Source organism: Taudactylus pleione, unplaced genomic scaffold (genome assembly GCF_031769625.1).
Source record: "Taudactylus pleione unplaced genomic scaffold, aTauple2 ptg000156l, whole genome shotgun sequence".
NCBI lineage: Eukaryota > Metazoa > Chordata > Amphibia > Anura > Myobatrachidae > Taudactylus > Taudactylus pleione.
In genome coordinates, this window is record NW_028284558.1 from 26479832 (window position 1) to 26495721 (window position 15890).

Consider the following 15890-nt stretch of genomic DNA (forward strand, 5'->3'; position numbering starts at 1 on the left):
CCATATATGTGAGCATTCTATATACATTACTTATTCTTATCATTGCCAATCTTGTATTATTGTGTCTGATCTTCATGTCTTCCAAGTTAATATACTGCAAGCTGAATTTAGAGTTACACACAGGATCAAACATTTTATAATATGCAGTATAGATAAACTACCTCAATTTCTCAGAATATGCCAAGCTGGATTGAGATTATCTTTATTTGTTGACAAGTCAATTTAGGGGTCTGATTACGTCCGTATTTACCACACCTATTCTCGTGGGCATCCTTAAGATAAACCTGAACTATAATTAATAAGTAACATTATACACTCAGTTACCATCTGAATACACCAGAATTTAGACAACACTTGACAAGCAGCAAATAGAGCTACTATAGAAGGCTTAGAGGACGACACCCAACTTTTTCTGAGTACATTTCAGCTACTCGGGAAGTGACAATGCATATCAGAGTACACTGCAGCTACTCGGGAAGTGACATTGCATATCAGAGTACACTGCAGCTACTCGGGAAGTGACAATGCATATCAGAGTACACTGCAGCTACTCGGGAAGTGACAATGCATATCAGAGTACACTGCAGCTACTCGGGAAGTGACAATGCATATCAGAGTACACTGCAGCTACTCGGGAAGTGACATTGCATATCAGAGTACACTGCAGCTACAATGGGAAGTTGCAAGGCATATCAGAGTACACTGCAGCTACAATGGGAAGTGGCAAGGCATATCAGAGTACACTGCAGCTACAATGGGAAGTGGCAAGGCATATCAGAGTACACTGCAGCTACAATGGGAGTGGCAATGCATATCAGAGTACACTGCAGCTACAAGTGGAAGTGGCAATGCATATCGCTACACTGGGAAGTGACAATGCATACCAGAGTACACTGTAGCAACACCGGAAGTGACAATGCATAGCAGAGTACGCTACACTGGGAAGTGACAATGCATAGCAGAGTACGCTTCTGCTACACTGGGAAGTGACAATGCATATCAGAGTCCACTGCAGCTACACTGGGAAGCGACAATGCATACCAGAGTATGCTTCTGCTACACCGGGAAGAGACAATGCATACCAAAGTACAGTGCAGCTACACCGGGAAGTGACAATGCATACCAGAGTACGCTGCTGCTACATCGGGAAGTGGCAATGCATATCAGAGGACACTACACTAAATACCAGAATACCTTTCTGCTTGTCACGATCCGCTACAAGGAATTCCTCAGTTGGAGGACTGGGAGCCGGGGGGTTAGGGTGGCTAGGAGGCAACTGATGGGGTGTCAATAATAATGTCCTCTTTATTGGTCAAACCCAGGTGTGGCTCGACCTGACCAGAGGCGCGGAGTCTAACCCACTTGATGGTGTTCACCAGTAACCCCTCCTATTGGGATTAGGGTTTCGCCACACCAAGTGAGCAGGTCGCGGCCCTCTGGTCAGGTCCCTGGGAGTGACGAGGAGACTGGGAGAATAGCAGGAATGAATATGCAGGATAATGAATGTATAGAATACTGTGAGTTCGTACACTGGACTACAATGAAGGAAACTTGAAACGTGAGAACACTGAAGATCCCAGCAAGGGCTTGCACTAGAGAATATCTCTGATGATCCAGACTCAGGAGTGCATAGAAGAGTGGCACTAGGAATCAGTGCACAAATTCTGTACTGAGTACACACGCTGGTGATCCAGACGCAGGCACAGGAGATTTATAACTAGTTACAGAGCACGCACACACGTGCTGAAGTAAACACTGGCGAAGTCTGACATAGATTAGTGAAGTTATTAACTGGAGTTTCAGCACAGAGACAGGTGCAGAAATATACACAGGAGAACCAGACGCTGATTAGTGCTGAAGTTCTTTTAACTGGAGTTTCAACAGAGACATATACAGAGAAATCACTGGAGAAGTCTGATGCTGAATAGTACTGGTAGGAGTCACTGGAAATAGCAAAAAAACGGAATGAATCCAGACACTAGGATATAACACTGGTAAGAAGGAACTTGGAACGCTGCAACAGCTAGAAATCACTGAGTGTAGCGAAGTTGAACAGCAGCTTCCTGTTCCTGGAGTCAGACTAAATACCCTTAGGTAGTTGGTCATTGGATCAGAAGCTCAGCTGAGTGACCGCAGAACTACCATTGGGAGAGACTAGTCAGGTGATACGGACCAACATGGCTGCGCCGTTGCCCGCCACCACGGGAACCAAGACGCACGCACAGTGGTGAGTAGCGGCCGACCGCAGGCCGCATCCTGACACTGCTACACTGGGAAGTGACAATGCATATGGGAGTACACAGCTGCTGCACCAGTAAGTGACAATGCATATCGGAGTACACTGCTGCTACACCAGGAAATAATAATGCATTTCAGAATCCACTGATTGGAAACCAGAAAGGTGACAACGCATCCAGAATGTGTCTGCTCTAAACCAGGAAATTCCAATGCATTTTCAGAGTACGCCAGAAATGCAAATGACAATGCATTCCAGAGTACCATAGCATCATAAGGTAAGGAATATATAACATACAGCCTTTCTTTTGATCTGCTTAGTGGCTGATGTAATACAATAATATTTCAAACATTTATATTTAAAAACTGAAAATAAAACATTTTCATATAGTAATGCTTGGAGATGGAAAATAAGGGATAAATCTAAACCTTTCAAAACTTATGGAAATCATTTGATAAAAGTTAAGACACATTATTACAGTGCACTTGAGGTGCTATGACAGACTCTGAAGCAGATATAACAATAAATAAGGATGAGATGTTTTAGGCAAAGACAGAACAGAAATGTTTCACTTACCAGTCGACATGTGAGCCCGATGACAGCGACAGGAGTCTGCGCTGACTGTGCAATGTCAAATAAATTATAAAGCAGTGTCTGGTTCTTATGATGGGCAAACAGATCAAACTCATCCAGTATAAACAGTACAGGGCAACTACTGGTGCGGTCACCTGGAAACAGAATACTTATTATCAGTCGTCCACAAAAAAAAAGGTGAACAAAAATACAGCTTCCTTGTTTGATAAAGATAATCACAAATTATAAGTCCCCATTAATTCCATTACTTCTAAATACTCCATGGCAACCATTGCAATGGATTTTAGTATATTCTAGGTAGGTAGAGACAGATCGTTTTTAAAAATTCCACCAGAGATGGTACATAATGGAGCTCCTTCTTGTCCCAATGTCTTCCAGTGACTTCCCAAGTGGTCTCAGAAATATATACATACTGAAAAGACATGGGTGGGAAACCTGGGCTGCCACGAAAGAAAAGAAATCTGTAAATTATTATTCTCCTTGACTGCTTCATGGAAGCTCTTACAATTGGATGTGACTAGTCAATCTGATAGGGATCGCGCACATTTACCAAAATCACATTCTGCTGCATAATCAAATATTAATTTAGTGGTTGTATGAAGAACATGTCTCCAAAATTATAAGAACTAGAGACGCTATGGATAGATGTCCATCTTGCTGCCTTGCAAAGGACTGTCACCGACACCTGAGCCTCCTTTGCCCAAAAAGTTGACACTGATCAAGTAAAGTGAGTTCTTAGTATCTCTGGTACTTTATGCCCATCTTCTGGTATACATCCTATTGGAATCATAAACACCTGTTCTGTATTCGTAAGACCTGTCTTGGATAAGTATATGGTGATTGCACTTATTAGGTATAGCAAATGCAGTTTAATCTTATTTTCATTAACTTTCTGTGGACAAAAGGAAAGTAAAACAATCTGGTGGTTGGTATGAAAAGTTTAAATTACTTTTGGTGAGAAAGTTGGCTCTCAGCAACACTTTGAGCGGTATCTAATTAGCCCCAAACATTGCCCATGGAAGTACTATCGTGGAAGAGAACAGTCCCAATAGTTTGAAGCATTTCCATAGTGTTACACATTGACAAGTCTGTAGTTGAAGTGCTAGGCACTGAGGGGTTGATATATCAAGTTGTGAAAAGAGCGGAGAAGTAGACCAGTGGCCCATAGCAAACAATCACCTTTGAGGTAGCATTTATCAAGTACATTGTATAAAATGATCGGTAGAAGCTGATTGGTTGCTATAGTCTCCACTGGTCCACTTCTCCACTCTTTTCACTGCTTGATACATCAACCCCTGTATCTTGAGACATCTTTCTGTTAGTTACTTTGTTTTGAATGGTGTTTATTACAATTTCCAGATACTTTATCTGCTGTGAATGAACTGACTTAATGACCGATTCACAATCCAATCCAATAATGCTTGGCACACAATTGTTAGGCCAATATATCTTGTATGCACCGGCCAGTGTGTACCAACAATATGTCTGAACGTCGTCATTCACAGACATATTGTGTCGGCTGTGTTGCACAGCTGAAGCCGAATATATCTGCAGATATATTGGGGCATCATGCTGTGTGTACGGGCGGTCAGCTGACCACCCATACACTTGCAGCAGAGGCCGCGCCAGAAAATAAAACACCCTGAAGATCTATGGATTTGAGAAAATTCTCCCCAAAGAATCAAGGGCCTGATTCAGAGCCGCACGCAAAAAACGTGCGCTCACTCTGAATCAGGGCGGCCACTTTTTTTTAAAAAAATCCGGTCTCCTGGCCGCTCGCACAGCTGTGGGCGACCACCCACAGCTTTTGTGAGCAGCCAGGTGATGGTCGCGAACATCGGGCTTGCGACGAGACCCTTGTGGTAGAGTCTCGTTCCCGTAAGCCCCAGTGAGCTTTCGGCTATAATAGAGCTGGAAACTCACCCACTATTACAGAATGCTGCAACTCACTTAAGGTCATATTTTGTTATTACATTTTTATTTGTATATGTGATTCATTGGCCAATGATGTAATTTTTTATAGATTATACTATCTTAATTAAAAAACTTTTTTGACATAGCCGTTTTTAGATTAATCAATTTATTTATAGGTGTCTCACAGCACTGTTATCTTTCTTTTTTTGTTCTTTCTATGGCTGGCAACCCTAACAGCAGCGTGACACACCAGATCTAATTATAATTGTTTGTTTGTCCTTTTTGCAGCGCCATTGGCTTTTTTCTTGTTGCATAGTGTACGCAATTCTAGTTTCTCAAACAAAGACATTTGTGCGAAAGTCAAATATACGGTTAAATTGATCCCTAAGGAATTCTATAAAGCTTATTAAAATATTCATATTTTCCAAATAAAAACTTCCTTGGTATTTACTCAACTTTGTCAAATTCTTCAATAGAGGAATTATATCCACAGCACCTGAAGATTCATGGGGCAGATGAGCTATACCTGCACGATAAATGCCGCTATAGTACTTCCTGCTTCACCTCTGATCAAGTTGTAGCAGGAAGCAGTAACGCTGAGATGTACTAACATCTTAGCCGCTTTAATGTTAGAGAGAAGACTCCCCCCTCAGGCAATCCGTACAAGACCCCACATTAGCCTAGTGCTGATGCACTGTGTCTCACCTCCTGGCCTGCCCCACTGCGTATACACAAGATCTCACAAACATTGCAAGATCTCATGTGCAGCCTGAGACACTCACAGAAGCCGCCCGACTGCCGCCGGTTAGTAGACATACCTGTCGATATGTGGATAAAAAACAATAAACCCACAAAAGTGTGCTTATCGTTTTTTTTTAATAACATCTGAATGATTTTCGGTCTCTATACAATAGTATGGTGAGAGTGAAATCGTTAGATGCTTGCCGATAACAGAGAAAAGTGATTTATTTATTTTTTATTTACAATATCTGCTTTCATACATATTGAGGTTCAATGTAACTATCAAATAGCCCTGGTTACAGTGCATTGGGCACTTACCACCACTTCTTACATCTCCCCCAATGTCCTGAGTGTGACAGTCTCGCTTATATTTCTGTACACACACAAATGACCTGTGTCTCTAACACCTTGTCTAACATTTGTAGCATTATTTTTTTTTTTTTTTTGTGCAATATATGTTTGAGGTTTTTTTGTCCAAAAATACATTACAAAATTGCCAGAGACAATATATCAAAATGTGGAAAAAAAAACACACATAACACATGGAAATAGATACAAAATTTAGCAGTACTATTCAAAACTTATGCAGCATATTACAAACAAATGATTGAAAGCAATGAAATCCTGATTCCTTTCCGGGCTCACACAGAAGTTTTCCATAGACATATACATATCTATACGAGCGAACCATTCCTTAAGTGTGGGAGGTGAAGCAGACCACCAGCGGTATAATGCTATTTAGAAACTTTAGCAGGGAGCATTTTTTGTTTGCTCTTCTTTGACTGTGAACTTATAAAAACTCCGTTAAAAAAAAAAACAAAGATGTCATAATATTATGGACTAATTTAAAATATAACTTATTAATGTTATCTAAAATTAGATCATAAAAGAATAAAAACAGTGAAATAATGAGTGTTATGGTAAAACTTACCTTTGTTAACTCTCTTTCTTCAAAGTCCATAGGGTCCACAGGGAGACCTTGGGGTGTAGGTGGTGGTTGAGGAGCGGGCACCACGCAGTTCAAGCTTTCAGCTCCCAGGATGCATTGGTCCCTTCCCCTATACCCCGCCCCTGAGCCACTTCAGTTCATGACAAGCCAAAAGGCCGGAGGAGGAGAAGAGAGAAGGAAGACTGGTACACACAAGAATCACACTCTCACGTAGAAGGAGACGGGAAACCGGTGGCCAGAAACATAGCCCATGTGAAACCAGGTGTGTCAGGGCGGGTGCGCTGTGGACTCTATGGACTTCCAAGAAAGAGTTAACAAAAGGCAAGTTTTACGATAACTCTCATTTTCTTCTTCAGGGTCCATAGTGCTCCACGGGGAGACATTTGGGATGTCCCAAAGCAGTTATTTAAGTGTGGGGACACTCCTGACCTTAGAGGAGAATCCGGCGTCCAAATGAAGCATCCTGAGGGGCAAATGTATCGAAGGCATAAAACCTCAGAAAGGTATGTAACAGTAGCCAGTACAGGAAGGCCTGCCTGCGTGTAAGCCTGTGAGATAGTCATGCGAAGCCAGCTAGCCAATGTCTGTTTGTTGGCTGGCCATCCCTTCTTGTGAAATCCATAGAGCACAAATAAGGAATCTGATTTCCAAAGAGAACTGGTACGGTCCACGTAGATCCTGAGGGCACGGACCACATCCAAGTACGCCTCACCTGCCGATAGGTCTGGTGATTGAAAGGCCGGGACTACAATTTCCTCATTAATGTGAAACGAGTAACAACTTTTGGAAGGAATCCAGGGAGCGTCCAAAGCACAGCCCTATCCTGCTGGAATATCAGAAAAGGGGAGCGACATGAGAGCGCCCCTAAATCTGACACCCTTCTGGCGGACGCCATATCCAGAAGAAAAAGTCTTCGTCGTGAGCCACCGATTCCAGAAGTTCAAACGGAGGACCCTGAAGGGTTCGGAGAACTACTGACAAGTCCCATGGAGCCACTGGACGGACAAAGGGAGGACGCCCGGTAGTGGAGCAAGTCTACGCTGGAACCAAATGGATAGAGCAGAGACATGCACTTTCAGCGAAGCAAGGCAGAGTCCAAGGTCCAATCCAGCTTGAAGAAGGCCAGAACTCTGAAAATCCTAAACACTTGAGGGTCGTAGCCTCTAGTACAACACCACTGAAAATATGTATGACACATGCTCTGGTAGATCCGAGCAGAGGATGGCTTACGCGGTCTCAGAATAGTCTGGACCACAGAGCTAGAGAATCCTTTGGACCTCAGGAGGGATGTCTCAAGAGCCACGCCATCAAAAGACAGACGACCCAGGTCCGGGTAAAGGCAAGAACCCCGAGACAATAGGTCCGGACATTGAGGCAGCAGGAACGGAATGTTGATGGACAGACTCAGATCTTTGGAGTACCAATGATGTCTGGGCCAAGCTGGAGCCACCAGCAGGACAGTGCCTCTGTCTTGTTTGAACTTCCGAAGAACTCGAGAAAGAAGGGAGACTGGAGGGAATAGGTACGCTGAGGAAGTCTGCTTTCCAATTGAGAACTCCCGGAATGAACACCGCAGAGATGACCCTTGGCCCATGTCAGAATGCGTGACACCTGCCATTGCTGCCTGACTTCAAGTGCCTTCTTGTTGGTTGATGAGGGCCCTGTAGACAGCTCAAAGTTTCAATATGTTGATCGGCAGAGTTGATTCAACCGATGTCCAATGGCCCTGGAAGGAGTGTTGACCGGTCACTGCGCCACAGCCCCAGAGACTGCCATCCATTGTTAGGAGTACCCAGTCCGGGATCCAAAAGGGGCGACCCTTGATTAGATGAGATTCCCGTAGCCACCAAGATAGGGACAGACCTACCTCTGGAGAGAGCACCATTGTCTGATCCCTGATCTGATGGGGCAATCCCTTCCACCTAGAGAGTATTAGCCTATGCAGAGGCCTGGAGTGGAACTGAGCATACTCCACCATGTCGAAGGTGGATACCATGGATCCCAGAACCTGCATTGCTGAGTGGACTGACACTCGGCAACTGAGGAGGAATCTGTGCACTCGTATTTGAAGTGTGGAGATGTGATGTCATAAAGATTCTCTGATCCCGAGAATCCAGCAGGGCTCCCAGATGAACCATTCTTTGCGAGAGATTCAGGGATGACTTTTTCCAGTTGATTAACCATCAGTGCTTTTAAAGGAAAGTGATGGTTAGCTGCAGGTGGCGTTGAGGCACCTCTGGGGATTCTGCTAAGAGCAGGATGTTGTCCAGATATGGTAGCAGTCGGACACCCTGACCACACAGATGGGCCGCCATGATAGCCATAATTTTGGTAAAATACCCGTGGAGCTATGGATAGTCCTAAGGGCAGAGCCTGAAATTGGAAGTGTTGCTGTAGTATAGCAAACCAGAGATATTGCTGATGAGAGGGCGCTTTAGGTACATGTAGGTAAGAGTCCTGTATCCAGAGATACCATAAAGTCCCCAGGCTCCACAGCTGAGATGATAGAGCGTAGGGTTTCCATCCTGAACCTGGATACCCTGAGGAGTTTGTTCAAGGACTTAAGGTTGAGGATAGGCCGATGAGACCCATTCAGCTTCTGAACCAGAAAGAGTAGAATAATAACTGGTCTCTCGCTGAGACAACGGGACTGGCACAATTACCCGTGCTTGCAGCAAGAACTGTATGGCTCTCTGGATTTGCAGGGCCATGTTTGGGTCTGAAAGAGGGCCTGTGCAGAAAACTTGGTGGGGTGGCAGTTTTAGAAATGAGAGGGCGTACCCGTGAAAAACCACTTCTTTTACCCAAGCGTCTGTGGTGGTTTGACACCAGCACTGGGCAAACTGAAGTCGGCCTCCTATTCTGGGGTCCCCCAGGGGAAGGCCCGTCCCATCAGGCTGAGGGCTTGTCCTCGGATTTCGAAGCAGGGCGTCTGGTGGTCCAGGCCTGCTTGGTCTTGGTGGCCCTAGTGGAAGCCAACTGCCTAGGAAAGAACTGACCTATAGGCTTTCCTTGAGGATGAAAGGACCTAAAAGATGTAGATATAGGCTTTGCAGTAGTAGATGCTGAAGACAGAAATGCAGTTTTTGATGCCGCCAGTGTGGTTACAATCTTGTCAAGGTCTGGGCCAAACAAGACTTCCCCATTGTAGGAAAATTCTTCTAAGCCCCTCTTAGAATCCGCATTGGCCTTCCATGAGCGTAGCCACAGGGTACAGCAGGCAGACTCCACCGAGGCTAAGACTCTAGAACAGGGGTAGGGTACCTTTTTTCTGCTGAGGGACATTTTGAGATATATATAACATTATTCGCAGGCCACGCTTCCTCCATGTGACGTCACACAGGGGCGGGGCCACAATCGCCATGATTACAGAAATGGGGAGTTGTAAGGGCAGTGGTGTGACCTTTTGAAGTGTCCTAAGGACACTCCAGGTGGCACTGCTGTATAGATTATGGCTGCAGGGTGCCATTTTAGGCACCCTGCTAGCCAGGTGAGGCTAGCAGAGAAAAGCACCAACTGTTTAAACGACAGAAAGTGGCTTCAGCAGAATTCCCTCTATTGGATCAACTAGCCAGACCAAATGACTCAGGGGGCCTTCTACGGCCCCAGGGCCTGAGGGTCCCCATCCCTGCTCTAGAAGTTAGGAGACTCGCATCCAATGTCACTTCTCCAATATAGTAAGCTGCATCACCTGAGTGTGAGCTATGAAAGACATCTGATCCCTAGATGCATCTGAGGGAAAAGAGTCTTCAAGTGCGTCAGCCCAGCTCTCTATTGCTTTAGCCACCCATGCAATAGCCATGGTCGGATGAGCAACAGCTCATGAAAGAGAGTACAACGATTTAAGACAAGATTCAACCTTTTTATCCGTAGGGTCCTTCAGAGAGGATGCTGTAGGGATAGGAAATGTAGCGCTCTTAATTAGTCGCGTAACATGAGAATCCACTGCAGGGGGAGTCTCCCATTTTTAACAATGAGCAGGAAATGGATAACAGGAGGTCAGAGTTTTTGGGGCTGAAACCTCTTACCAGGTGTCTGCCAGGTGTTCAGCTAGTTGATCCGATAGATGGAATTCTGCTGAAGCCACTTTCTGTCGTTTAAACAGTTGGTGCTTTGATTTAGTATCTGGTTCGTCATCTTCTATTAGTAAGATGGATCTAACAGCTCACACCAAAGCAGGAATATTAATTTTTGACTGACTCTCTTCCTCCCCCGGAGGGGAGTCAGTGTTAAGAGAGATCAGCATCTTCTCACTCCTCAGATGACACCTCAGAATCTTAGAGCTGCGCGGACTGTGAGGATAACACAGGACGCTTAAATGTTTTACTGGGTAGGGGCTTCTCACCTTGCAACATAGTTTGAAAGGTTGTAAAGGTAGCCACCAGACTCTGTACTGAGCTAGAGAGTACGTCTACCCATGGAAGGGGAATAGGAGGTACCTGTATAGTCTGAATCTGTTGTGGCAAACCCAGAGGGGGGATTACAGCTGGGTCCGCTAGGCGTCCACAATGGTAGCCAGGACCTGAGAAAGGAAGCCCAAGGGGGCTCTTGGGAAGGAGCTGGGGGGGGTTTGATGGGCCCGGTGGGGTATAAGCCTGCAGCACATAATTTGCATGATAGCAGTATGGGTGCAGATGCTTACTTGCTACTCTTGCCCTTGCTAGACATAGCTGCAGATTAGTACAGCACACAATATGGCACTGGGTATAATGCAACCACTAGGTAAGTAGAATACAAGTATGAATACAATATAATGCTTAGGCAAGCTGCAGGAGTGCTCAGCGCAAATATGGCACAGTGCTGTAACCAACTGTATGCGACAACCCCCACAAATACAAGAGATGTGAGGCACAGGAAAACCCTGTCTAGTGTGTTCATATGCCTGTTAAAGTGAAGTGACTGATAAGATTAGTGAAAATTTTATAATATTAATAAATAATGATTAAAAATAATCAGTGTACTCCCTTATTGTCCCACCAGCAAGCCAGCATATATATATACCAGGCTTTAGGTGGATGAACATGGGAGATTAGTGGATGCCGACTATTACACTATATCATACCCTCATGGTATATGTGGTGGGTGCGCTCATATACCATTCAATACAACTGTTACATGGGACAAAGAAACCACCTATCCCCTTAACTATAGTGAGTGGTATCTTTATCTTTCATCTTTATTTAGTGATAACATCACTATCGCTCACAATACCCGACACATTATTTATTTAGTGCCTTGATATATATTTTCCTTTCTTGTGGTGATTAACATTGACCTACCATAGAAATGTTCAATACTCAGTACAGTGTTATGATATAGATACCTATAATGTGCCTTTATATTCTTTGGCAACTGACATTTTTGTTCAGGTATATTGTTGACTGATTATCATATGTTGTTACGGCAGATTGATGTTCCAGTGCTTATTCCAGAGATATATCTGTTTATTAATACATGTACCCATTGAGATTTTTTTCACCTAAAAAATCTTTATTACACAGCGCTACGACAGCACATATACCATTGTTAAGATTTGATTATATGAATCATCAAATGTATGCTGGAATGCTATGATTTACTAATAATCTAATGTAGGATGTTTATGTTCACCTTCCTCATATATATTTGATATGAGGCTCATTCATTTAAATTATGTGTTGTCTAGTCTTGTTAGTCCTTTTTATGTGATTATCTGTTTTTCCAAAATTAAAAGTTACATTTCATAACATTATAGGCAGTATTTGTGCCCCAAACACAAGAGAGTACTTTCCTCCTTCCTTTTTTGCTGAATATTTTACTCTCAAGGGTGCACCTCCTTTCCTTAGTAGAATTGGGTATGTTTCACCCTTCCAAGTGATTTCTTCAATATTATTGGAGTCTTGTCTGCCTGATTTAAATTACAGAAACTATTGTTGGTACCAGTGCTTGGGGTTTCCCCTTTACCCGTTTCCCCTATAGTTACAATAAATTACAGGTTTCAGTGTTATACAATATGTATTTGTTTCTCTATGATGAGCAATAACGAATTTTCAGGATCATGTCATGCTCATTTTTCTCTTACCCAGATTGAAGTAGGTGAGAAGATCATATAAACAAAGTTAGGCTTTCTCACATGCCTGCTGTGTACTGGAAACAAAGTATCTTTTCCCTGGAAATTCTATAATGTTTCTATTCACAGTAATGTTTCCATTAAGTATTCTGTTAAATGTATGTACTAGGACTTCTTTCATTATACTTCAATCGCCAGCCATATGGCCTATATTCCAATAAACCGTTGGGTGGTAACTAGCTATATATCTCGTTGAGAATAAATTAGTCACTGTATTAATTGCTGGAAGTAGGTCCCGTAGCTCTTATAATAATCATGGATCATTAGCTATGGATGTTTAATATGTCCACAGCAGTATAATATTTATAATGGTTGAAGCTATTTCAAGGCAAGCCGAATGCTATCCAAGTATCGGGTTATATGGCAAGTCATTTGAATGTTTCCAATCCGCTGGCGCCACATCACAGGTATCCTATCAGCAGGTAAGAATATCTTCCCGTACTATTTTCAAATTCTATCCTCATAAGCCGGTCTGGCTATGATCGCTCCACATATATCCAGTAATTTGATGTATATCCCCTTAAAAGGAGGTCATAAATAAATTCCAAAACCCAATATAGTATAGTGTTAAAAATATTAACTATTCAATGTGATTAGAATATATATATATATATATATATATATATATATATATACACACACACACATACATATATATATATACATACATACACACATATATATTTGTCAAAGCCGGATGATTGGCTGAGACCAAATATTTTAAATTAATCTCTGACAATGCCATTTTGCGTCATCAGCACAATACCATCAGGTACAACGCTATACTAGGTTATTAGCGTTGTGCATCTGCTTAACTACAGCATATTGTTGAAAGTCCAACCAAAACCTATAAGCACATTAGATAATACATACAAAATATACAAGACGCACAATGCATACTAGCGAAAGTACACAATATTCTCACACTCACGCATGCACACACTTATAAAAAGGTACCTTCATATTAAGCTTAATATTAGAGGTTTTATTAGCAAATGCTTATGTTGTGAAACGTAATGTACATGATATTTAAGGAGCAGAAACTAGTAGACAAGTCATGTTTGGTAGTATGGGGAAGAAGAAGAAAACTCTTGTTGGGGGCACTCGAATGTAAAGGTTATAATAAGAATAATATATAAAAAATAACTTTTATTAGATATATTTTAAAATACCAAAAACAAGTCTGAGCCTGTTACTTATTGGCATTACTGTTGGAATAACAGCTATAAATTATCACAAGCAGAACACGAACATACATAGAACATAAGACAACATATAATACAATACTTATCACAATTATGTGAAGCTAAGTGAAATATTACAAATAGGTCTATAATTCTCTGTCTCATACAATATTGAGACCTATATAAAACATATACTAGTTCAATGACCTCATAATGTCGTCATAGCACAATGGCTAATCAGAATTATGGCAGAAGCATACAAGGAAACCTTCTAGAAAAGAATGTGATAATAACCATACAATATTCAATATAGGTTACGTGAGATATCACAGCACAATAACACTGAACAGTAATCAGAGAAATACAATGATAAGGGGGTCAGATGAAATAATAGCTGACCCTGCAAATATCAAAATGAATATAAGTAAATCACAGGTTGTAATGAGAGGCAGATAGGTTATGCTGTGTTATTTCATTACGATAACTATTGTCTCTATGAGTACTCTCATTGGGGTGCGCCTATTAGAGGTTCCTGCAATCTTTACACCAGGACCTTCTTTTTAACGCAGTCCAACAGCAGATACTCATTGTACTTATTCCCTACCCTGGGAGTACCTTTATAGTACGCTCACATGCCATTCAATGGCTTTACAATGGCATGCAGCAGCTGCTATTTTGTAAACTCCACATAAAGGAGTAGCTTTACTTTTTCCTATAACCTTACTGTCTACAAATACCTGGGTGGCATCACAGGCGACCTACGTGTGATCTGCCTCTCATTACAACCTGTGATTTACTTATATTCATTTTGATATTTGCAGGGTCAGCTATTATTTCATCTGACCCCCTTATCATTGTATTTCTCTGATTACTGTTCAGTGTTATTGTGCTGTGATATCTCACGTAACCTATATTGAATATTGTATGGTTATTATCACATTCTTTTCTAGAAGATTTCCTTGTATGCTTCTGCCGTAATTCTGATTAGCCATTGTGCTATGACGACATTATGAGGTCATTGAACTAGTATATGTTTTATATAGGTCTCAATATTGTATGAGACAGAGAATTATAGACCTATTTGTAATATTTCACTTAGCTTCACATAATTGTGATAAGTATTGTATTATATGTTGTCTTATGTTCTATGTATTTTCGTGTTCTGCTTGTGATAATTTATAGCTGTTATTCCAACAGTAATGCCAATAAGTAACAGGCTCAGACTTGTTTTTGGTATTTTAAAATATATCTAATAAAAGTTATTTTTTATATATTATTCTTATTATAACCTTTACATTCGAGTGCCCCCAACAAGAGAGTTTTCTTCTTCTTCCCCATACTACGTTTATCTATACTCTCATGGGGAGCACCTCCACACTTTACAATATTTTTGCTTGACACCTATACTAGGGTTTGATATTTATAATTGTGGATTTTCATTATTCTTTTGACTAATTATATCCAATATATTATATCCTGTGCTCAAACTATATCCCCCTATTCCCCCCTTCCCTGGTCATTTAAGTCATGTTTGGTACCATTCTAAATCCCTGTTTATTAGCAGATCTCCGGTTCTACGGCAAGGAGATCACATCATGCATCCGCAAGTTATGAATTATAGGGAATTAGTGATTAGAATGTATATCTGTATATAGTGTCTTTGGCTAGTTTAAAGCAGTTCTTCGTCGGGAAAACCACACAAAGAAACTTCTGAGGAGCTGAGACATACCCCTAGTGACACTGTATGAACTGACCTATAACCTGCATCGTACCAGAATGTCCAGGAGCAAGAACCAATGGAAATCTGTCAACTAGTTTCTTTGTTAGAGCTGAACTCTGTAAGGTATATAACCTGAGTACTGATTACAGTATACAGCCATTCTCCTTGGATGACCACAGGCTTCTGGATTGATGACTGGATACTGGGACCAGTGCGCACGCGTATGTATCGGCTTGTACCTTTGTATTCACTTGCTTTTTGCGCTAATTGTCTAGATCACAGCGCGTTATACTTTTCATTGAATAATATAACTTTTTGTGCTTTGGAACCACAATTGGATTGGAAAGCAATTATTTCTTATGCGATTTGCAGCGCTAAATAGCGACATTTAGGTATAGAGATTAAGGGGTATCAATAATAATAATAATAATAAATATATATAT

The 15890-nt window shown here is 41.8% G+C and overlaps 1 protein-coding gene across 2 annotated transcripts in view; it reads right to left on the minus strand.

The window, feature by feature from the left end:
• The window catches only part of ORC4 (origin recognition complex subunit 4), a 78937-nt gene that overhangs the window by 24090 nt on the left and 38957 nt on the right, over positions 1 to 15890 (minus strand). For both annotated transcript variants that reach the window (XM_088474871.1, XM_088474872.1), the window contains one exon: positions 2813 to 2964. In XM_088474871.1, the coding sequence (XP_088330997.1) occupies positions 2813 to 2964 (152 nt within the window). The remainder of the gene's footprint in view (positions 1 to 2812; positions 2965 to 15890) is intronic.